Source organism: Bos javanicus, chromosome 8, assembly GCF_032452875.1.
Source record: "Bos javanicus breed banteng chromosome 8, ARS-OSU_banteng_1.0, whole genome shotgun sequence".
Lineage (NCBI taxonomy): Eukaryota > Metazoa > Chordata > Mammalia > Artiodactyla > Bovidae > Bos > Bos javanicus.
The window spans coordinates 105,974,504-105,999,124 of record NC_083875.1 but is presented as its reverse complement, the minus strand read 5'-3'; the positions used below and the strand labels follow the sequence as shown (position 1 = coordinate 105,999,124).

Here is a 24,621-nt window from a genome sequence, read left to right as displayed (position 1 = left end):
CACTTCTCCCAAGAACTCTCTAAGACATTATGTTCACAATTCACACAAATGGGGAAAATGAGGCTCTGAGAAGGTAAAGAGTATACATCTCTTTACATCTCTGCATTTAGAGCCTTAGGAGGCTGCTGAGGACCTAAGTACTCAATCAACATTTGTTGAACAGATGAATGAGCAAGTGAATGAATGAATGAATGAACAAATGAAATAAAAACCCAATACCTGTGAAGAGACTCAACTGGAGGATTCTGAGGTTTGGACTCATCTTTGTAGTACTGGAGTAAGAGTCCTGACTTGGAGGCAGGGCAGGCATCCTGGTAACAATGAGTAAGCCCCTCTGTCTCCAGGGCCTCAAATGTCTATCCATCGAGTAGCAGGTTGGCATTGGTGGGCACTAGGTTGATTGCGTAAAATACTGAGAAGAGCAACCAGAGGTCAGGAAAGACGCTTGCTGTGCGACTAAGCTGTGTGACCCGAGGCAAGTCGTGCTTTCTCTGGCCTCCTTTTCTCAACTCTGAAAGAAGATCGTGGCGAAATCGCTTCTGGGGCTTTTCTTCAAATGTAGGGAGATTTCTAAATTGGGAGTGATGAGACATGAACTTGTGTCCTGATTTGCCACTAAGGTACTATTGATCTGCTGCAAATTCCATCTGGGGTGGCGTCATGGCTTTCATGGACCCTGGAGGCTTTTTCTTTCTCCCTAAATATATATATTTCATGACTGCATTGGTATAAAGATGTAATAATCTTTATATATACATATGAAGGGTGTAAAGGGTATATATATATATAAAGATTATATAAATCTTTATATTACATATTTAAATATATATAATGAAGGGTGGTTTCATTATCATATATGTATTATTATACTAGCTTTTTTCTTCTGATCAAAAAAAAATTAAGCCATTTTTATGGGCCTCTTAAAAGTGCTGTGGACCTCAGGCATTGTGTCAACTGCAGCTAATGGATGAGTCGGCCTTGGGTCCATCTCGAAGTAGACGGGTCTTCATCCACAGAATAGCATTGGAGGAGGCATTGAGTGCCTGCTGCCTGCCAATCCAGGGAGCTCGGAGGGATACAGTGGATTCCCACACGACGAGGCCAGTGATGTGATTTTCCTAACCGGCGGAGGCCCACAACAAGGTATGTGAAAACACACGCTAGACAGTGTGGGCTGCGTTCTGGACACAAAAGCTCCTCTGGGGCGAGCCTGCTGTCGCCTCACCCTGGCGCGCATAGCTAGGGGCGATCCTTTCGGGGAGTGAGAAGGCAACCAGAGACGAGAAAGGGATGTGGCCAGACAGGCAGATCCCTGCTTTGCTGGGCTGGGGCATCTGGAATCACTCCCGAAAGCGGGGGTCGGGGTGGGGGCAGTGGGACTGGATGTTTGTCGAGCACGCGCCGTGTGCCAGGCACCGTGCGTGGCTCCTTGAGCGGAGTAGCTCAGGTTCCCTTCACCATACCCCAGCACTGTTTCCTCCACTTACAGATGAGAGAACTGACGCTCGGGCAAGCCCAAGCCGGAGTAATTCGCTGGCAAATGACAGAGGTGGGGTTCAAACCCAAACAATCGGTCTCGAGGGCTCACGTTCCTAAGTTCTGAATTATGCTGGCCAGTCAGGGGAAAGCTGACCACATGAGGACAAAGGAGAGTTTTTAATTATAACTAAATAAAGCATAATAGAGTAAGTTCTAGTGGAGGTATAAGCCAAAGAGCTCAGCGGAGGGAACACTTGATTCAGACAAGGAGGCTCCGGGAAGTTTCCTTGGATGAATGACATAACTAAGCTTGCACGAGGAATTTGGTGGGAGAGGAGGGGTAGGGGGTGGGAGGCTGGGCAGACCAGCTTTCTAGCAGTCAAGAGCTGTGGTCACTGGAAGGCGACTCTGGAGATGGAGAAGACACCTGCTTTTGATGGCACTGAGGGAGCTCGTAGAGGGAAATGGCATAGCTAGATTGTGCAGGGTGGTGAACGCCAGGTGAAGAGATTTGAAGTTTATTCCATAGACAATAGGGACTCTTTGGTGGGTTTTCAGAAACAGAGTTCATCGGGGTAGGGATCATCAGCTAGGGATTTCATGATGCTGTTACTGATAGAGCCACAGAGCTGAAAGAACCAGGACTCCTTTCTCCGGACACCCTGTCCATTGCAATCCCAAGCCCTTCAGCCTTAAAGACTTATAATGAAAGGCATGGGATGTAAGCAAAAATTTTGAAAAGAGGGCTGATACACTTTTCAAATATGAGTTTTCTATTGTTTAAATATCCACTAAAAAATCATAAATTATGACTCAACTCAAAAGAACTCTTTAAAACTCCAGATGGGTAAGTGGTATTTAATTGTTCACTAGGTCTTCAGAATTTAAATTTTATTCCACTAGGTGGAGAATGATCTAGCTCAGCTTTGAGCTTGCTCTCTAGCTGACCTTGATCAAATATCATCTACCTTCTGGGGCTTGGTCCTCTCATTTACTGAACTAGGAGAGGGTGGGGAGTTGAATCTCTGAGTTGTTCCCTATCTGATCATCCATCACACACACTCTTGAGGTGCAGTGTTGTATCACCTGGGACTTCATACTCTGAGTACTTAGCCTGGGACCTGAAACAGATTAGAGCCAATGTATAATCACTGAATGTATGAAATGAACTGAGCTTTTAATTCAGGCGCCTGTGGAATCTTTAGTGGATTTTTAAACAGAAGGTTTGAAATAGGTGATCTTTTTTTTTTTTAAACAAAAAAGCATAAAAATAAGCAGATCAATAACACAGACAGGCTAGTGTTTCCTCTCTAGCTGTAAAAGGTGCTGAGGAACTCAAAGACTCTGGAGTAGAGAAAAGACTGAGGGGAGGAGGCCAAGGACCCTGCAAGGTCAAAGGGGAAACCAAATGTGAAAGAAGTAAATGCTAGAGAGGATGTGGAGAGAAGGGAACCTCCTCCACGGTTGGTGGGAATGTAAACTGGTGCAGCCACTATGGAGGACGGTGTGAAGTTTCCTTACAAAACTAAAAATAGAGCTGCCATACGACCCTGCGATCCCACTCCTGGGCAGATACCTGGAGGAAACCATAATCCAAAAAGATCCATGCGTCCAAATGTTGATTACAGCAATATTTACAATAGCCAGGGCATGGAAGCAACCTAAATGTCCATAATAGAGGAGTGGATAAAGATATGGTGTATGTATGTGTGTATATATATATATATATATATATATATATATATATACAGTGGAATACTATTCAGCCATAAAAGCAGCAAAACCGTGCCATCTCCAGAGATGTGGATAGAACCTGCAGACTGTCAACCAGAGTGAAGTAAGTCAGGAAGAGAAAAACAAATAGTATAACATCGCTTATACGAGGAACCTAGAGAAATGTTACAGATGAACTTACTTGCAAAGCAGAAACAGAGACACAGATGTAGAGAATGAATTTATGGATACCAAGGGGGAGAGGGGAGTGGGATGAATTGGGAGACTGGAATTGACGTATAAACACTAACATGTATAACGTGAAAAGTAAAAGTGTTAGTCGCTCAGTCGTGTCCGACTCTTTGCGACCCTATTGACTGTAGCCCGCCAGGCTCCTCTGTCCATGGATCTCTCCAGGCAAGAATACTGGAGTGGGCTGCCATGCCCTCTTCCAGGGGATCTTCCTGACCCAGGGCCTACGTATAAAACAGATAACTGATGAGAACTGACTGTACAGCACAGGGAACTCTACTCAGTGCTCTGTGGTGACCTAAGTGGGAAGGCAATCTACTATTTAAAACAGAGGGGGTACATGTATAAGTGATTCACTTTGCTATACAGCAGAAGCCAACACAACATTGTAAAGCAACTATACTCCAATACATTAAAAAAATTTCAAAACCTGAGAAAGCATGGGGGTGGCAGTAGTGTTCTATGAACACCAGATAATTCTGTTTAATCAGACGAGTCCACGTAAGACAACAGCTCTCAACCAGTGAACATGTGGTAATGTTCCTATAGACATTTTTGATCAACGCAGCTAGGGAAGGGAGGCTGCTTCTGCTTCTTGTGGGTAGAGGCCAGGGATGCTGCTACGCATCCTACAGTGCCTGGGACAAACGCCCACAACAGAGAATCACCCTTTCCAATATCTCCACTGTGCTGAGGTGGAGGATCCCTGATATGAGGAACTAGGAAATGTTATGGTAGAACATAACGCTTGGGGAGGAAGTTGAATGTGATGCTAAGGAATTCTAGCCTGACCTAGAGGGTTTGTAGTGGGATGTAGTGAACTCTGGGACTAATTCTATATAGTACTTGACCTTCGGGAAGTCACTTAACTTTCCCATACCCCTCAGCTCTCTCAATCTGGAATACTGGGGTTATAAGAGTATCTATTTCAGAGGGTCCTTGTGAAGATTAAAGAGTTAATACACGCAAAGTCCTCAGAACAGCGTCTGGCACTATTACGTGCTAAATATGTTAGCTATTATCCTTACCATGTGTAGGTAATAGGGAGCTACAGTAGACTCAAGTTTGAGAGAGTAACAAAAGAATCGCTTCGGCTGCTGCTAACACTAGAAAAACAATCTAGAGCTTCGTGATCACCGTGTGACTGTTACATCCACCCAATGAATAATCCTCCTTCAATCAGCTTCTGCTTCAGATGACACGGCAAGTGGGATGTGTGTAGGTCTGTGTCGCTGTTCTCTAGCCACTCCCTGTCGGGCTCTGTTTTCCAGATATCCCAAGCCCACATCCAACTGCCTCTTCAGTCCAGGACCCTCACGGTTTTAATGAATAAGTGGAAGAAGACAGAGGAAGGCAGATGGAAAGATGGAAAGGCAGAAAGCCTTCCACGAAAGCGGCTGCCAGTGACACACACCGCTCACAGGGATTCCAAGGGCAGAGCTGGGGGCGTGTTCTAGAGGATTGTTCGAGCTTCTGATACTGTTCTCTAGGAGCCCTTGTTTGTAAACAGATATTCTGCTGATGCTGGGCTTTGTAAGGGCAGACAGAGTCTGGTGGGGGTGGGGGTGGGTAGCGGAGAGTGTTGAAGAAAAAGGCAGGTTGTGTCCGCGAGCCTTAGACCATGTGTTTGTTGTTGAGAATACAAAGACCTCACTGTATTAAATGAAAATGCTTGTTTTACAAGGCGAGTGGGAATATGATAGGTACATGTCGAAAATGCTTCGGAAACTGAAACAACTTCATGCCACGAGGGCTTCCTCCAACATCATGCATCCAGGCGCACACACGGATTGTGAAGTCTTGGGGGCAAAAGACAGTCCCAGAAGCTAAGTGACCATCAGCTCCCTTCTCTGCCCGCTCTATGCAGCCAGCCCTTTCCCCACCAGCCCTGCCTCGATTTCACATTCTCTACTGGGTTCCCACCATGTGCTGACCCAAGGTAGAAGCCGTTATTGATCTAAAATATTGGAGTTGATAAAGGGGCCTCCATTCATCTAGACCCGGATCCAGAGCACTATTCGGAATACTTAAAACCATGTCACTAAGCAGGACGAGCACTTGAATTTTTTTTCAAAGTAGTTTTCAACTTCTGAAGTGAGATTTTCTAACTGTGCTCTAGTAGAAGTGAACGGTTCAGTGGAGGTTTCTCAGATTTTTGTCAAGGACTCACAGTGGTGTGAGGACAAGAACTGGAGTCTCCTAACTCTTGTCCTCGGAGAAGGCAATGGCAACCCACTCCAGTACTCTTGCCTGGAAAATCCCATGGATGGAGGAGCCTGGTGGGTTGCAGTCCATGGAGTCACTAGGAGTCGGACACGACTGAGCGACTTCACTTTCACTTTTCACTTTCATGCATTGGAGAAGGAAATGGCAACCCACTCCAGTGTTCTTGCCTGGAGAATCCCAGGGATGGGGGAACTTGGTGGGCTGCCGTCTCTGGGATCGCACAGAGTCGGACACGACTGAATTGACTTAGCAGCAGCAGCAGCAACTCTTGTCCTAGCTCTAGCATGAAAAAAGTGAAAACAGTGAAAGTGCTAGTCACTCAGTTGTGTCTGACTCTTTTTGGCCCCATGGACTGTAGCCTGCCAGGCTCCTCTGTCCATGGAATTCTCCAGGCAAGAATGCTGGAGTGGGTAGACATTCCCTTCTCCTAGGGATGTTCCCAACCCAGAGATGGAACCCAGGTCTCCCACACTGCAGGCAGACGCTTTACTATGTGAGTCACCAGGGAAGCAGAGAGCCTGGTAAATAGGCTACATGGATGGAAGGGTGGAAAGATCAATGTATGGAGGAGGGATGAAGGGAGGGTGGGAGGGAGGGAAGGAGGGTAGGTGGGTGGATGTTGGGTGATGCCTGGATGGATGGAAGAGTAGATGGATATTTGGATTCACAGATTCCTGGGTAAAGTCCACAGTGAATAATTACGATAAGGACCACCTCAGGCCACTTTGGAAGTGAACTTGCCTAGTTTAAAACTCAGAGAAACTCAGAGAACAGAGTTTGAATAAACAAAGTTGTAGATTATATTTCTAAGGAATAAACGAACTTCTCCTCAGAGGGGAAAAAAAGTCCCCAATTCTATTTACTCCAACAAGGGTACAGATGAAGGAAAGTGCAATTCCTCAGTCTGATATGACAACTCAGCATCAACATTCTCATTTTCACAGATCTCCTAGAGTGTTCAGATTTGAGAGCTGGGACCAGGCTTCAGGAAATGACCCCTTAGGTCTCCTTCTTTTAGGCATTTAAGTCATCATTTGGGGGCCATAGACCCCTTTTAGAAAGTGATGAAAACTTTCAACCCGCTCTCCAGAACAATGGGCAGAGTCTCAAAGTTCTACAGAAAATGTCTTGAGGACAAGTGTCTTCAAGTCCTCCTGGAGCAAAATGCAAGGAACCCCTCTTCCCCCTATTGGTTTAAAATATTAGTGCTATTCAGATATTTTAGTTGGTACTGGTATTAGCAAGGAAACAAGTGGTAATGATATTCACCAAAATATTAAGTAATAACTAAACAATGAACTAAGCAATAACATCACTAGTGAATTCACACCACGACAGTGGTATAATCGACATTCTACTCTTGGTCTCGTATGATTCATTTTCCACATAGAGGTCAAACTGATCTTTGGAAAACAAACACCAGACCTTGTAACTTCCTTGGTTGAAACTCTGATAACTTTCTAGTTCATCTAGATCAAAATCCACATTCCACAACCTGGGCTACCTTTAGCTTCAGAAACATAGGTCTCGTAATGGCTTGACTATCTGCTTCTTCAACCTGCTAAATCTTCTTTGTCCTGCCTCAAGGTCTGTGCACTAGCTCTTCTGTCTCTTTCTTTTTCTCTCTGGAACTCTATTTGTCTTTTCATACAGCTTGTTCCTCCTCATCTGTCATTCAAGCTTCAGCTTGGCCACCTGCATCGATGTCCTTCTACTCTGGTCATTCTCCACAGCATCCATTTTCATTGCTTGTCACTGTATAAGCCCTTACAACTGATTCCCTATGTATGGTCTTTCTCTCCTCACAAGAATACTAAGTCCACGAGGGCAGGGAACTGTTCTGTCTTTAAGCATTGCACCTCTAAGAGTATTGGGCACATACTACATTTTTATTGACTCTATGGAGATGCATAGAGGGTTTTGGGGAAGCTCTGGTGTGTGGTTTAACCTCTCCCATTCTTGGGACTTTAGATTTCCCAGCTATAAAAGGATAGTTTGGGTCCTACTCAACTATAGGAATCAATGATCTAAAATCTCTGTGACCAAGTTCAAGTGAGCTGGGCTCAAATCCCAGAAAAATATGACTAGATAGAACAATGGTCAGGAGAACTGGACTCTTGTCCTTCTCTGTCTCTGAGTTGGAGCAGAACTTGGAATCTTTTCCCTGCCTCCTCTGGCCATCAGATTCTCTCCACCTGTGAACTGAAGAGACCAGATCAGAAGTGCTGCAAATTTATGGCATTCATGCATCCAGAAGTCCATTCACATATCTGCCAAACCCCAGCAATGTGCCAGCCCTGGGAAGGTGTGCTGAGATGGCAGGCATGCTTCTCGCCCTCACGCTGTGTTCACATCCTCTGGGAAGTCTCCAGGGCACAGGGGAGGCTTGCAGAGCACATCCTCACCATTGCAGCTGGTTCTTTAGCAGCTCTCTCCAGGGACAGGATAGGAGAAACTGAGAGAAAGCCTGGGGGAGAAGGACTGAAAGCCAATAGAATGATATACTGGCTCAACAGAAAGAAAGGAGGCTTAGTAACAGGGGAAAGGTGGCAGGAATATATACAGGGATTGGGTCAGCTCAGAGCAACCAGAGCCGTGTCGAATGGCTGTCATTCACAAACACGTTTGCTCTCATTGCCTGGCCCTTCTGAAGGCTCATCATCATTTCTCAAAGCACCTTTCCTTTCAGACGTCCTCTTTTCTCCCTTATGCGGAGCCATCTCCAATTCATTTCACAAAGTTGACTGAGCACCACCAGCATGGCTGGCGCTGTGTGACAGGTAGGAATAAAGCAGCGATAACGACAGACATGGTCTCCGCTCAGATGGAGCCTGGAAACAAGTGGAGAAAGACAAGTACGAAGGCATCACAAGAGCATGACAAACGCAGTATGGAGCTGTTGGGTTTGATTCGGATGGTGATAGACTGAATCGTCGAATCATTTCCTAGTGTCATATTCCTAAAAGCTACTCTAGGTCAATGTCCTTAGCGGAGACATGAATCAAAGAGTGTTTACTGTTCTACTTTGACTTACAGTTCGACGCTTAAAACGTCATGCATGGTACACATCCTTATGCAGGGCAAGGCGCACATTCCACACGCACTCCACCTACTTCACGAATCCCCAACCCTTCTAGGGGGAAGGGACCTTTTTCAGCCCCCCAAATCTCAGAGTACTTTCTAGCCCCCATAACAAACATAGATGTGCAACAACACAGTTTTTCTGCTTCTGAGCTTTTCCAGGACTCTATTAATTGCTTAGTTATAGCAGTTACCATGATGTCATGTAGCTGTTTACCAGTCTGCTTCCGCCACCAGGACTGGGAGTTCCCCAAGGGATGGAACTGTGCCCTGTTCTTTTTAATCTGCATCTCCTAGCTTGGTGTGTAAGACGCAAAGACGTAAAGGTTGCTCAGTAACCAAATAGATGGGTGGATGGATGGAAGGAAGGAAGAAAAGAAGGGAAGCTTACCTCTCTGAATAAACTGCCATTTCCCATTCAACTTTGCAGAATGTCTAGGACAGAGGTTTGGCATGTAAGAAATACTTAAGTTAATAAACAGCTGTATGACATTTCTAATAAGCTCACTAACGTGAACCCACAGATGTATCCATCATCTGACACTGTAAAGGAAAACAAAGTGTCTGGTGGAAAAAGCACTGATCTGGGAGTCACGAGATCCCAGTTCCAGTTTCAATTTTGCTACCAGTTTGTGCGCTTAACCTCACTCAACTCAGTTTAACAAGTTAACTTGCCTAGATCTCCGTTTCTTCATCTAAAAACCGAGCAGATTTTATAAAGCAGACTCTATTGTCTTGGGAAAGGGAAGAACAAGATATCATATTTGCTGCTAGCAGATCAGCTCTAATCAGCCCAGTGGGGTTTTTTGTAAAGGAGTAATCCTGTGAACTCACTACTGGCTCTATAGAGGCTTAATCAGCTCCAATGAGAGCCCATCACAAACCAGCCTCATTACTCCAGAGTCGTTCTTCTGCTCAGAACCCCTGGTTCTCACAGCATACCACCTACATCGGGCCCAAACTGGCTCTGAATGTATCAGGTCCCTCCTCAGATGGTGAGAGGGTCGCCGTCTCTGCTGAGCATGTTCCTGGGGGAACATTTCTCAGGCCCTGATTCCCAAAAGTGAAAGGGGCTCAGTCATGTCTGATTCTTTGCGATCCCATGGACTATAGTCGGTGGAATTCTCCAGGCCAGAATACTGCAGTGGATAGCCTAGCCCTTCTCCAGCAGATCTTCCTAACCCAGGAATCGAATCGGGGTCTCCTGCGTTGCATGCGGATTCTTTACCAGCTGAGCTATCAAGGAAGCCTGATTCCCAAAAGAGGAATCCAGAAACATGTTTGGCAGAGCGAATCTTTGAAAGTTTATTAGCTCCTGGTAGACTATGTAAAAGTGGGAAATGCTCTGGTAGACATCAGTGGCCTTTTTGTTCAAAAGTTACTGGCAAATAAAATATATTCTGAACAACAAAGAGATTTCTTAGCCAATCTCTTTAAAGTCTTATAATGTTCATTCCAGTTTTTCTTCCATCTCTCTCTCCCTCTATTCCTTCTCTTTTGTCCTTCTCTTTAGTCTCTGTAGATGGTTGCATTAGCCACTGGGGGTAGCCTCATCCATCCAACCAGCCAGCTAGGCAGCCATCTATATAGCATTCAGATATATTCATCCTTTCACGGAACATTTACTGAACAGTTACTGTATTCCAAACAATGCACTAGGCCCTATGGATAGAGAGAAAATTAAACTGGCCTCAGCTCCAGTTCCACGACCCTTAAGCCGTGAGGCCTTCAGCAAATCATGTCACTTTCTAAACCAAACTCCGAGGGTCCGGTGTGCAGCCCTCGGCACAGGGCCAGCACACAGTCAGTGCTCGTTATGAGCTGGCGGCTTTTATTACTGTTATTACCGCTGAGAATGCGTCTCCTCCCTCAAGGGTATATAAACAGCGGATAGAGGATTCCAGACCCCAAGGTCACCCCAAGGGCTCACAAGATCAAGGCCAGCCGACGGGAGGCCCGCCAATCACAAAGGAGGGAAAACCCAGGCAACAGATATGACAGCTAGGACACCCGAGGCCCAGCAAGGACCTGCGAGGGGGGACCAGGGTGGAAACCGGAGGAGACAGCAAAGCTTGGGATTACGTGCTGCTGTGCACACACAAAACAAACGCTCCGCAAATGGGCAAAGGACAGAGTGGGAAAGACCAAGGTTAGTCTGGGGCTTGGATTAGAAAGGCCGAGATGTGAGTTGAGGAGGCGTCGACTACACTGTCCCTCCCCCAGCCCGTGTTTGGGAAGGCCAGATTATCTTTTCTTTTCCCTTCTGACTTCTTTGCTCAAGGGGAAATGGAATTAACCACTGTGTAATGTTTCTGAGTGTGACGCACGGGCCAGGTCATGTGTTTTGGTTACGTAATGCAACATGCCTGAGGTTCCCAAGCTCTCTCCCAGAATCATTAGAAGTGTAGCTGGTTCCTTTATCCACTCATGCATTCATTAAACAAAAAATCTCTGTATTTCCTTATAAGCGAGGCGTGCGGCCAGGCAGTAGAGAAGCTGAGAGGACCCCTAATTTGCACAGGATAAAACGTGATAAAGAATTCCAGGTGTTTTGATAAATGTGTGCAGAGCATATCGAGACAGATGCATAAGAGAGGTGGCAAACAAGCGGTATTTGGGGAAGAATCAGAAAGGGTTTCCCAGAAGAGGAACATTGAGCAGAATCCTCTAGATGCTTAAGCGCTCTGCAACACGGTGCCTGCAACATTTCTATGTGGGGATAGAAAGGTATGTCAAGGATCTAGGGGATCTAGGAGGTATGTCAAGTAAAGAAAATGATGGGGAAAAGCCTATGGCATTTATCTGGGGGACTGTAAATAACTGCAGTGCTATTGAAGGGCCTCTAGCTAGAGGCAGTAGAGGCAGATTAGCACTGTAGCAAGATTTGACTGCGGAAGGCTGAAGGACAGGTTGAAGGAGGTGTTGGAGTTGAGGCTCAGAGAAGTGGGCACTTACAATTCTAAGGGAAGAGTCAAAGCAAGAGATGAAGAAAGCCTAAGCTAAGAAAGGGGAAGGAAGGTTGGCTATAAACATGTTAAAAAGGCAGGACAGACAGGATAAATATGCTTCTGCTGCTAAGTCGCTTCAGTCGTGTCCGACTCTGTGCCACCCCAGAGACGGCAGCCCACCAGGCTCCCCCGTCCCTGGGATTCTCCAGGCAAGAACACTGGAGTGGGTTGCCATTTGGTGGGTGACATATCTAGGGCAGGTGACACTAGATGAGGACAGAAGGAATTTTGGAAGAAAGAGGATTCAGCTTTGGACATGTTGAGTTTGAAATGCAGGCTGACATTTTCAATAGACAGCTGGATCTGTGAGTCCAGAGTCCAGCAGAATCTGGAGATAAATGATGCTCCTCAGCAGAGAGATGGTACTTTGATAGGGAAGGATGCAAAGCAAGGAGGGAAGCAGACCTAGCCCTGGCCTAAGACTCAGAAGACAGAGGATCTTACCCTGAATGGTCACTGGTTTGGACAAGTCACTGTTTCTACCACCCCTTGGTTTCTCATCCTGGGAACGAATGGCTCTGATGCTGACTCTCAAACCCCTGGGTTCTCTGCACTTATGGGAATGTTTCTTCACCAGAGTAGAGGATGCCTTCCTTCCTTACATTTTATGTGTACTGCGCATCTCTTAGAGCAAGGCCACCTTGTTCCTGATTGGCCTGTTATCAGCTCTTTCTCTGTACTCTTACCAGCCTCTGTAGCCAAAAGATCTCCAGTTTCATTGGGGGAAATAAACCCCTCTTTACAAACATATCTGGTGATATTCTGCTCAGCTGTATTTCTTGTTTATAGAGCAAAAAGAATTAAGAAGAAGTGGATGTGGGACAGATGCAGGAATAGCTTCTTGCCTACAAAGGTGGTAGGTACAGGTTAGACCACCAGTCTCTTAAAGGCAAAACAGCAGATCAGGGATCCATAACAAGTTCTATGCTCCCCCACCCATATACTTGGCCTCCCAGATGACTCAGTGCTAAAGAAGCTACATCCAATGCAGGAGATGCAGGTTCGATCCCTGGGTTCAGAAGATCCCCTGGGGAAAGACATGGCAACGCACTCCAGTATTCTTACCTGGGAAATCCCATGAACAGGAGCCCGGTGGGCTACAGTCCAAGGGGTCATGAAAAGAGCTGGACATGACTGAACCACTAAACAATGACCCACGCACTTCGATCCCAAGCTGCGATCCAGCACCTCCTAGAGTTTCTGTCTCTGTTTCCTCCAAATGGACTGGAACCTGGGACCCTCCCAGGTTTTCCAAAACTGAAACAGGGCCATCTCTCCTACTCTTCCATGGTCCCTGGGTTTGTGACAAGTAATACTGGAAAACATTCTCTTTCTCTTGTTGGAAGAAAAATCTGGGGATGACAGTGCTGGGGATTCCCAGAAGGAGAATAGACTAACAGATGGCTACAGACTCCCGAGTTCTAGTATTTTAATCATGAAGTGATGTGATTAAAGTGATAAGCATGACCAAAAGGCCAGTGGTCTACGCCAGTGTCCAGCCAGTTGCCTGGAATGGCTTTTGTACAGTAAGAAATTATGAAACCTGAGTATTCTAGCCATAAGCCAAGATGTGATCTCACTGAAAAGGTCACTTGGTGAGTTTTTTAAAAAATATATTTACAGCAGCTATTATTAGCAATATCATTCATGTGATGGCTTCCAGCTCTCGGGAAGTACCAATATTCCCTACATAATGTCTTCAGTCAGTCTTTGATGCAGATTCTACCCGTCGGTACTCTGCTTGTGGACAGGAGGCTTTTTGAGGAGACATTAAAGCATACATGTCCATGAGAGAGCCACATTCTAAGTTGGGGTCGGCCAGTGATACCTGAGCAAGAAGGGGCGCCATGTCCTTTTTCAAGGACGAGGGTAGCTGGGAAAGAGGAGCAGTGTGGGCAAAACTTAGTCCCCGAGGGGCACAAGCGCCACCTGGTGGAGGAAGCCTCACTCAAAAAGGAGGAGCACGGGAACGACTGCCAACACTGATCGTGAGGATCACGGGGCCCCAGGGGACCTCTGCTGGACAGGCCTCTAGGCCAAAGACAGACAAGGATGCGCTCCTCCTCACCCCCACTGTTCGGATGAGGAAAGTGGGCCCCAAGAAGGAAAGTGCGTTACCCAAAGTCACACAGCAAGCTGAGGACTGCGCTGGTCTGGACCTGACCCCCGCCCTCCACCCCCTGCCCTTAGCCCCTTGTGCTTCCTTCTCCAAACCCCACAGCCTCCTCCAGCCAACCCCCCTCTGCTCTGAGGCCTCTGGTCCAGAGTGACTTCTCATCACTGCCTCCCTCCTCTTCCTGCCACCCCAGCCCCACGCAACTCCCTCTTCCTATTTTGTCTATGTTCATAAACATTCACCCAACATGATGAGGTGAGTTTCCTTACTCATTCGTCTTCTGCCTCTTCCTTCTCACTTCTCACCCCCGACTCCAGAATATAAACTCCCTGAGGTCAGAGATATCTTCTTCTGTTCCTTGCTTTGTACTGACAGCCTAAAACTGTGCCTGGCATGCAGAAGAAACTCACTGAATACTTGTTGAATACTTGGGCAGGGAGGGACATGTCCTACTCTGCTCCTTGTTTTTAATCTGCTTTGCTTAGAGTCTGTACAATGAGCCCATGCTGCTTCTGTGACAGGAAATGATAAAGTGTTTATTCTCTTTGTCCTTCATTTTAGTTTTTGTTTTATGTGAAGACGACAGGAACAAGCCTTTCCTGAGTGGGGAGGGAGGGAAAGGCAATTCCTAGCTCTGCCAAAGGAGATAAACATGTCTAATTTATAGAGTTATTGAGAGAATTAGAAATGGCGTGTAGCAAGGACCGGACACACACAAGACCCACACAAGTTAGCGTTTACTGGGTGCTTCCCCGTGGTCTAGATTCCATTACTAAGCGTTTTCCACATGGAGGCCCAGTTAATCTTCAAAACAACCCTATGAAGTGGGAGCCAGTATCATCCGCATTTCACGGAGGGGAAAAGTGGCGCTTGGTGATATTAAGTAACTTGCCCTAGGTCACACAACTGGCAGGCTGGAGAACCAGCCAGTCACACTCAGGTGGCCTGACTCGAGTTCTACCGTCAATCATTACAAAATACGTCCTCAGTAAACATATGCTCCTTCCTCCCGTTTCCTGAGGGTGTCAGCTCTTTCTTAGTCAACTATAGTTTATCCTCCTCCTCCATCCCCACCGGGCTCTAGAAGGTTCTAGAAGGCTTCCAGGGCCATGGGAGATGCAGAGAAAGAAGGAGCCAAAAAATAAAGAAAGAAAGAAAGAAACAGGGGTAGGTGGAAACGTGAATGAGTGTGTGTGTGTGTGTGTGTGTGTGCACGCGTGCCTGTGTGTGAATGGTCACAGTGTGTTTTGGGCTGTCACAATGATTAGGAGATTCTAGGGGATTCTTATGCACAAAACCAAGGATGTAAAATGCTTCCCAATGCTGGGGATGGTTCCATACAGCAAGGAATGCCCTCACGGACATTTCTAATTGCTCTGCAAGGCTCCACCTGCCCCTCCTGTCTCTTGTCTTCCTCGAAAGCTCTCCAGGACGGCCAGTCACCTGGGTTCACAGGTGTATAGGAAGAAGGGCCGAGGGAGCTCCCATGTCTGCACCCTGACTTTCAGTTACTCTCTGTGTGACCTTGGGAGAGTCCCTAACCCGCTCCAAGTTGCTGAAATGCAGTTGGAAACCTGTCAGCTCACAGATCACACAGGGATCTAAGACTTCAGCTCCTCCTGTGGCTCTCCAACTCTTTTAAACTTTTTATGATGGAATTCTTCAATCAGGCACAGGAGGACAGACAAAACCTGCATTGAAGCCCGTTGTTTTCTGTCATCTGGCTTCAGCGATCATCAGTCTGCCAATCTTCTTTCATCTACCCCTCTTCCCCCCAACATCCTAATTTTTTTTTTCCTGGAACACTTTAAACAAACAAAATAGACATAACGTCATTTTATCCATAAATACTTCAGTACGCATTTCTAACAGAATAGATCTTTAAAAATGTATAATCACAATACCGGCATCATGACTAACAAAGTTAACAATGTCAGCCCGTGTCCACTTGAATTCTGTCACTGAGAAACTCACACAGTCCTTCAAAGGAAGTCTTGTAGAATCACACAATTCAAGCAGTATAGGGGAAGGGAAGGTGCAGGACGCAGAATGGTTTGCTTCCCTTCATCTCTTCCCTGCTGCTGCTGCTGCTAAGTCACTTCAGTCGTGTCCGACTCTGTGCGACCCCATGGACAGCAGCCCACCAGGCTCCCCCATCCCTGGGATTTTCCAGGCAAGAACACTGGAGTGGGTTGCCATTTCCTTCTCCATCACCTCTCCTCAGGGCATTCCTAAGATTGTGGAAATCTTAGGATTTCCAGCGTGAAAGCCCCTGTTTCATTGCTACCCAGCTACGCACGCTGAGAACACTGAAGCAGAGAGGAGCAGTTAAGTTGTCTGGGTCACACGGCAAGTGAGGCAGACCTGTTAATTCCAACATCAAAGGATTCCAGTGAGGTCACACATAGGGAAAGGTTTGCTAACTCAATCACTGTTTATTGTTGGAGTGTGAAGAATGATGATAAAGGTGCCTTTCCAGGAACAACGTGGATCTTACAAAGCACTCACATCTCTCACTTTCTGGATCCTCCAACCAGTGTGGACCTATGGACTAGATTCTGATCTCAGCCGAGAGCTTCTCCTGCCATTGTCTCACCTGGTTCTCGTGACAACATGTGAGATGGGGGTGTTGACTGTAACCACACCTGCAACTCTCTCCCCAGAGGCTCCAGGTCACACAGCTCAGAGGAGGCCAAGCTGGGACTTGAGTCCAGAGTTCCTGGCTCTCAGTTCCAGGTTTTCAAAGGAGCTAAAGGGCCAAGACCCACAAATCAGGTCTGAGTTGAATGTTTCTAGTAAGTGCATCAAGGCATGAAGCAGAGTCCTCAGCGCAGCAAGAAAAAAAGATAAAAGAGACACTGAGGGAAAGGAAATTAAATTCCAGAGACGGGGCAGCAGGTGAGGGGAGAAGCAGGCACTTACTGAATTCTTAAGCCCTGGACCAGCCATAGGTAGATGAGGCTCAGGCTGCCTGTATAGGGGGTCCTCCTACCTGGAGTCCCTGGGGGTCTTCTCTCTCATCTAAGACACCCTACAGCCAGCGCTGGTTTCAGAGTGATCATAAGGTGAGGGGATTTGGGATGATAGGAACACTTGCCTTCTTTCAGGAAGGACTAGCCCTGGGCAAAGTGGGGAATGCCTTAGCTGGGGTTCCTTCCCTCCTTCCACCTCTTTTTCCTCAGAAAAAAAAATACACCTCACTGCTCAAGCATGGTGAGAGGTCCATTTGAACTCAGATGTGTGGCACTCCATGTATTATCCCCTTTGTGAAGGAGTGTTTGCTCTTTAAAGGAGGTACCAGAAGGTGAGAATGTGGCTTCACATACAGGACCAGATTTGAAAAAAAATGGAATGTCAGTGTGCGTGTGAATGTACACACACACACACACACACACCCTGCCCCTAGGAACCACAGTGGAATTGGGAATGGAAAGGGGGTCCCTTCTGATGGTAATTCAGAACTGGAACAGCTGAACTTCTCTAAAAGCTCTGCCACCGACCAGCTGGGTAAGCAGGAAGCCCTACTCCCTACCCCTGCCCGAGGCCTCAGTTTCTCCACCTGCAGAGCAGGGAGACATCAAGCAGGATCAGCGGTTCTTCTGATGTGGTGGCCCTTCCACATCTCCTGAGAAGGTTTCAAAAAACACCACTGCCCAGGCCAGTGCCAGACCGTCGACCTCTGAATCCCTGGGAGGCAGCTGGGCAGCAGGAGGTTTTAAAAGCTGGTGATTTTCAGTGATACAAAATGGGAGCAACTCAACCAAATCACCTCCCAGGCCACCTTGAGAGGGGTAGCTTATGGATACAGTTCAGTTCTCAGCCCCCGTGTGATGCTGGCCCTCAATTTCCCTCTTTCTCCATGGGCTGCTGGACACAGTCCATGCCTGGCTGACCATGCAAAACCCATGTTCCTGAGCCCTCCACCTCTTAGCCTCCAGTTTGCCCTCCTCGGTGTAGTGGGGCGAGGGTGATGCAGTCTCCGTCACCCGATCTGTCCACGTGAAGTGCTGGCTGGGGCAACGTGAAAGTCAGGGGAGTGTCTGGGGAAGGAGTGAGAGGCATGTGACCACAGAGCTGTGACCGGGATGCACTGTGACCACTGTCGGGCTTCTGTTCCTGAGGGTGTATTCTCCCTCTGGGTGCTAACTGGCTTTCCTAGTCATTGGTCCTGTGCTGGTGGCCCTCCTCTGGCCCTTATCACCAAGGAGTCATCCAAGTAGGTCAAAGAAGAGGAAATCAAAGTGCAAGGAAGGGATCTGAAGGGGCCCAACTGTTTGTTCCCCAAGATACACTGTCTACTCTAGACAGACTCCGCAGCCACTCCAGCAGGGAAGCCCGAACATGGCATAAACGGGCTGAAGGCAAGGTGGCGAATTAGGAAAGGCAAGAGGGTTACTTACTGGATCCAGCTACCACTCACAGCCATTGACTGAGTCCCCAGGACGAGCTGGTTCTGTGCCAGGTCCTTTCTGCCTGCCTATTTCCCTGCATTATCCTGACACCACTATGCCCGTTTTACAGAAGAGGAAGCCAAAGGGACAGAAAGACAAAGTGACCTGACTCAAACCACACAGGAAGTCATTGGCAACAGAAATCCCAAGCCCCGTCTGTCTGATAGATAGTTTGGTGGGAAAAGAAAAAAAAAAAAAAAACCAAAACACCCAGATATGCGAGTCACATCCAGAGTTCCAAGGAGATTTAGATTCACGTTTTATCCCATTTCATCTGCAGGAATACAGTTAGCACACAGAGGGGCAGAAAGGAGTTGTCCGCAGCAGGTCTAAAGAAGGAAAGGGGGTCATTGCTTCTCTCTCCAAAAGTACTGCTGAAGAAGAAGCGGACACTTGCAGCTCGAGGTCATACCTGGGCTCTGTCCACTTTGGACTAAGTAGCTTCCACCCTCTGAGACTTTGTTTCCTCATTTGGAAAACAGAGGTGGCAATGCCCACCTTGCAGGGTGGCTGTGAGGGTGAAACTGGCAGACACAAGGCAAGCACCTAGCTCAGTGCCTGGCACCTGGGAGGCACCCAGGAAGAGTCACTTTCCTTCCTGCCACTAAGTATCCTCAGTCCACAGAGCCAAGGCTCTTTTGGGATTGAGTGGGTTGTGGGAAGTGCGGGCTGCAGAAGGGCGGAAATAAAGGTCTCTTCTCAGTAGCCTGTCAACTCAATAGTCCAACATTTAGAACAAAGGAAAGAAGCATGGCAGGAGGAGGTGCTGGAGGGGATTCAGGTAAATCCTTTCCTTCTTGTGAGCAGGGATTCTGGGTCACTAAGGCATGGGGGCGGGAGGAGGTAGCCGTACTTGTGGGGTCCACATTTCACTTATCTAGCAGGTCAGAGAAACTTTAACAAGATTAACTGCTGCTCGGGGCCTCTGCTCCTTGGAGCAAATTGAGTCTTGTTTTCTTTTTCTTCCCCTTCTTTCTCTTTCTGTCAAACTGGAGAGGTATGGTGGGGGAGGGCAGGTGGGGATGAGGGGCAGGGATCTGGATCCTGCCTGGTACGCTATAAAGGCAAAAAGATGTGTCAACAAGCCCCCCTCACCCCCAGACTTGAAAGGGAACCCCAATTGCCATGCCCCAAGTGGCTGGGTGGTGGGTCTGTGAAGGGTGGGAGGTGACGGTGTTTCTCGGACGGGTTTTCTCAGCAGGATAGTGGGTAAGGCCTGGGAATGGACAGGACCAGGCTCAAATCCTAGTTCCTGCCACAGGGGACCCCTCCCCTGGCTGCATCTATCTCCCTGTTTGGCCTAAGAGACAAGATCAGGCCTGGGGGACCTCCTAGGACCCTTTTCACAACAGCCTTAAAGGACTCTTCAACCCTCAGACCATCCACCGTGGGTGGGCCATTCAGAGACTCCGGCACACAGGCACTTTCTAACTTTAGCTCTGCTTTTGCCTGCATAAGCCTTTTCATTTTTATTAATACTCACACACATATATATGTGGGCTTCCCTGGTGGATCAGATGATAAAGAATTTGCCTGCACCATGAGAGACCCAGGTTCAATTCCTGGGTTGGGGAGATCCCCTGGAGGAGGGCATGGCAACCCACTCTGGTATTCTTGCCTGGGAAATCCCAAGGACACATGAGCCTGGAGAGTTACAGTCCATGGGGTTGCAAAGAGTTGGACACAACTGAGCAACCGACACACACACATATGTACAGACATGTGTATGTGTGTGTGTGTGTGTGTGTATATATATATATTCCCCCCCACCCACTGCCACTTCCCTTTTGGAAAAAATAAAAGGCATGTTTTCTGAGCTTCAGGAACAAACTGCTCCTTCACTCTTCTCTGCCTCTCTGAGCGCCTGTCTGAACTGGTGTCAGTGAAGTTTGAACCGGGGTAGAAATAGCATCCCAGGCGGATCTGGGAGCATGGCCCGCCTCCCAGCAGCGGCGAGGCCTGCCTCTGCCAGACGACAGACCCGGTTAACAGCACCATAAAATTAGACCTTTACGAAACCCAATTGAATCCTGCAGCAAAGAGTGATGTAAGGCAGCCTGGCCTGACAGCGAGGCAGCAACCCTCTGCCTGAAATAGCAGTGAGGTCCCTGCTGGGAGATGCCTGCTCTCTCAAGATAGGTGACCAGGGATTCCTAGGAAAGTGGCGACGCCCCGCCAGAGAGCGCCAGCAGAGGTCAGGTGGCCAACCAGGCACCCCAGGTCGCTGCGGGAGGACGTGGCTTGACACCCTCGTCCAAATTGCCCACCTCAGCCGGCCCTGCCTCTCCCAGCCTGAACTGACACGGAGGAAGGAGCTGCAAAAGTGTTTCTGCAAAGAACCTCTGTTTGTTTGCGTTTTAATTCAAGGAGAAGCAGGTTCTTTTCAGTCCCACAGCCTGTACCGTGTGGAGGATACGCAGAATGAGTCTTTTCTGGCTCAAGGCCAGGTGTTTACACACCGTCAAATCTGGCTCAGATTCAACTAGGGGAGGGGAAAAAAAAATCCACCAGAATCCTAGGGAGAAAAGCTCTGAGCTTTCTGGGGCTACACAGCAGCAGTGACTTTTTTTTTTCTTTCTCGTTTTGAGAGGAATGTTATTTCCACACATAAAATGGACCAGGCATTTTATACAAGCAATAATAACCTAACGTCCCCCATCCAATTAAAGTATTTTACTGCACAATCTTTGTGTGAGAGAGTGAATGAGTGCTCAAGAGAGTATGTGTGTCAAGAGGGGGCTCCTTGTCTGAATTGCAGACATTTATAAAGCAGGCTCCTGTGGAATCTCAGGTGCTATATGTACGTGTTTGTTTGTTTTGAAAAAGTGCATTTACTACCTTTTCATTGATGATACCTCTATAACCCTGGGCTCTCCACTCTGGAGGAGAAGGTTTCCAAACCCCTGTACCATAGGTATAGACTAGGAAAAAATCAGATCTACTCATTTAAAAAAAAAAAAAAAAAAAAATCTCCAAGTAGCAGGCTCTGTGTTTTTCCTGTGTTCCGAAAGAGAAGTAAACATACCATAGCCCTGAATTATAAGCATCAGCATTACTATTATGAGTACCGTCTCTTCTCTACTCTACATTATAAACCCCTCTGGCTGACTGGGGCTTGGGGGCTAAAACTGAATGAGCTCAGTTTCCCTCTCCTTCCTGAGACGCAAAAAAAAAAGAAAGAAAAAGAAAAAAATAGCATATGATGACGTCAGGCATGGGGGAAAGTCACTTTGTAGCTCTCGGTTTGGGATTTGGTAGCGGGAGAGCGGAGCTTTGCGGTATGTGCTTACTTAGTACGGCAGCAGAGTTTGGGTCCCCGAAATGGGCTTGATGTAAATAGGACAGAGTTAGCAACATTTGAGAAGGTCCATGCCACGACAGAAAGAAGCCGGACTGCCCGGAGAACTCAGAGCTCTCTCCCTTCTAAGAAAGTGTGTGTAAGGGGGTGGGATCGCAAAACGCCTCCAACACGTTTCCTGGCTGCATCGATGGGGGAACCCCTACTCTCACTCTGAGCCATCCGAGGACGGGGCAAGATTGTTTGTGCAGGGAGGGAATCTCCCAGCCAGCAGAGGCAAAACTTTCCTCCTCTCCTCCAGCGCCGCCCCCTCCCTTTCGGCCCCCCAGTTTTATTAAAGACATTGCCACAGATTCATTAAGAGGGGGGAAAATGGATGCTGGAGGATTTCTAAGGTTTGCAACCCTCGCGAAGTGTCCGGTTTCACTGTGGGTTTTGCTATGGAAAGGGGAGGGTGTGAGGAGGGGAACCTAAATTCATTACGGGCTTGTAAAAGTCCCAAATGAGAAAAGCGCCCCGTTTCGCAGCCTAGTCCCGGGAAGACTGGCTGGGTGTGCAGGCGGAAAGTCTCACCCCAGCTCCGAATGACAGGCAAGGGGCTTGAAAAGAGAGAACACGGGACGGCAGTGTGCGTGCGTGTCTGTGGGTGGCTGGGGGTAGGGGGTTCATCCCAGAGGCAGGCAGCAAGTACAGAGCGACTTTGGGGCACTTCAAGTACTTTTAAGTCCTGAGGATCACAACAAGCTTGTAGGCTTTCAGGGTAACTGGGCTAAGTAAAGCGGGGATGGGGGTGGGGGTCATCTCCATTAAAAAGCCAAAGAAATCAATGGTCCCTAGCTTCTATTCGCATGCATCCCAACTGGGTCGTCCTCCCCACCATCCCGAACAGAGGCAGTCCACCTGAACATCCAAAACACGATTCTTGTGCACAAGGCTCCCCGAGACCAGCCCTCATCAACTGCGGTCTGGGGTGGCCGGGAGCGCTCCCTGCGTTCTTCCGGAGGGGCTAGGCAGAGACACCTTCCGAGCGCGCCCATTCGGCAGATGGGGCAAAGTGAGGCTCGCGGCTCGTCCTGGAGCCTCTGAGCCGCCAGCTGAGCGGCGGCTCCTGCACAGACACACCCTCCAGCCCCCCGACCATCCCGCCACCCGCGCCCAGGCACCCGCGCGCCCCTGGGGCCGCGGGGCCGGTGCAGCGCCCGCCCGGGAGCCCTTGCCTACCTGTGATCACCGCCGGAGAGCTCTGGCCCCCCTCTGCTCGCAGCCACACTTGCAGCGTGAACGCGTCCCGGGGCAGCTCGAGGTCGGCTCGCAGGCGCAGCTGCTCGCCTCGCCCGCTGAAATAGAGCGCCCGGCTCGGCGGGCTCGGCTCCTCCGCGGCGCCCCTTGCCTCCCGCTGCTGCCGCCGCCGGGGGACGCGCACGGCTTCCCAGGCACCGCCCGGCGGCGGCGGCGGCGGCGGCGGCGGCGAGGCGCGGCGGCCGCGGGCCGCCCGGGTGGCGCAGGTGGCCGGGCCGGCGGCGGGGCGCGGGGGGCGGCCGGCCCGCGGGTCTCTCCGGGCCCGGCGGGGGCGCTCGGCCAGCCCGCAGCCCAGCGCGGCGCTCAGCAGCCCCAGGCGCAGCACCCAACTCCAGAGCCGCATGTCCGACGGTCCCCCCCGCCCCCCCTTCGCCCCTGCACCGCCGCCCGGAGCTGCCAGCTTTAGGAGCCTCGGCGCCTCGACTTTCTTCGCTTCTTCACCCTTCTTGGGCGAGCCCCCCCTTCCACTTGCTTTTTTCTTTTCTTTCTCGCTTTCCTCCTCAAGGTGTGTGCTCCACTCCCCCCACCTTTGAAAAAATACAGCCCAACTCCTCCTGGTTGGCAATTAATTTCTCTCTCCGCTCCTTTATCTGCCTTATTCCCCCCTCTAACAGCTGGTTGCCTTCCTCCTTGTTTTATTTCATTTTATTTTATATGATTTCTCGCTCTTAAAAAAAAAAAAAAAGCTCCTCTAAGACACTGATCCGCTGAATTCCCTCCCCCCCCAAAAGATGCTCTAATTTATTTATTTTTTGCGTCCTTTATAACACAAGCCACAACCCCCTTCTCCCCCCCCCCCAGTCCCCCCTCCCCTCCCTCCTTCTTCACAAAATGAAAGGAAAGAGGGGGGAAAAATCCCTCAGAAGATGAGTAAACAAGCGTATGCTAATCTGCTCCCGAGCGCTCCACCTCCCCAATTGAATGAGTCCTAGTTAAAACTGCGGGGATCATGACTAATCAATCAGTTTGGAGAGGCCGAGCTACCCAGCCGTCCTCCACCTTCCCGTTTGCCTCCTTCTCTCCGCTTCTCCACCCCCTCCTTTTTTTTTTTTTTTTTAAGAAGACAATCTTAAAGTAACAATTTAATGAAATTCTGTACACACCCCCTTATGGTCCTCCCAGCTCTCCTCATTCCTGCTCAAAACACACATTCCTGTTTTTGTTTTGTTTTGCTTGCTTTTTTTTCCCCCTCCTTCACACCCCCCCTCCCATCTTTTTATTTTTATTTTTTTTCCTACTGGAGGGGAGAAAAATCTCTCTTCTCTCAGGATCCCCTTTGCACTTTGCTGGTCAACCTCATCCTTCTCTATAGCACATAAAGAGTCTTGAAACTTGATTCTCAGATTTTTTTTTTTTTTTTTGGTAGTGCTCTTTCTCCCTCTTTCATTCTCCTTTCTCACCCTCACTTCTCTCCCTCCTTCCACTCCGTATCTCTCTCCCTCTCCCTCTTTCCCCTCTTCTTTCCCTTCTCTTGCCTTCCCTCTCCTTTTCCCTCTTGGAATCCCCTTAAAGTTATGCAGTGGTGAAGGTCTCCCCCTCTTTCCTGAGCCGCGGTGCTGGCTTCAGTTAGTCCAAATGTTGTCCCAAAGTCCTCAAGGAATCATCAGAAGCAACTAGAAAAGGCATTTGCTTTCCCGAAGCTGTAGACTCAGCACAACTAGGTCTCTGAATACTCCTGAATACTTTTAAATTTGTTAG

At 48.5% G+C, this 24,621-nt stretch overlaps 1 protein-coding gene across 1 annotated transcript in view; it reads right to left on the bottom strand.

The window, feature by feature from the left end:
* PAPPA (pappalysin 1) overlaps positions 1-23,701 on the bottom strand; it is a 268,043-nt gene extending 244,342 nt beyond the window's left edge. Inside the window, exon 1 of the mRNA XM_061426652.1 lies at positions 22,846-23,701. Coding sequence (XP_061282636.1) covers positions 22,846-23,266 — 421 coding nt within the window. The 5' untranslated portion in view covers positions 23,267-23,701. The remainder of the gene's footprint in view (positions 1-22,845) is intronic.
* Positions 23,702-24,621: the final 920 nt, after the last annotated feature.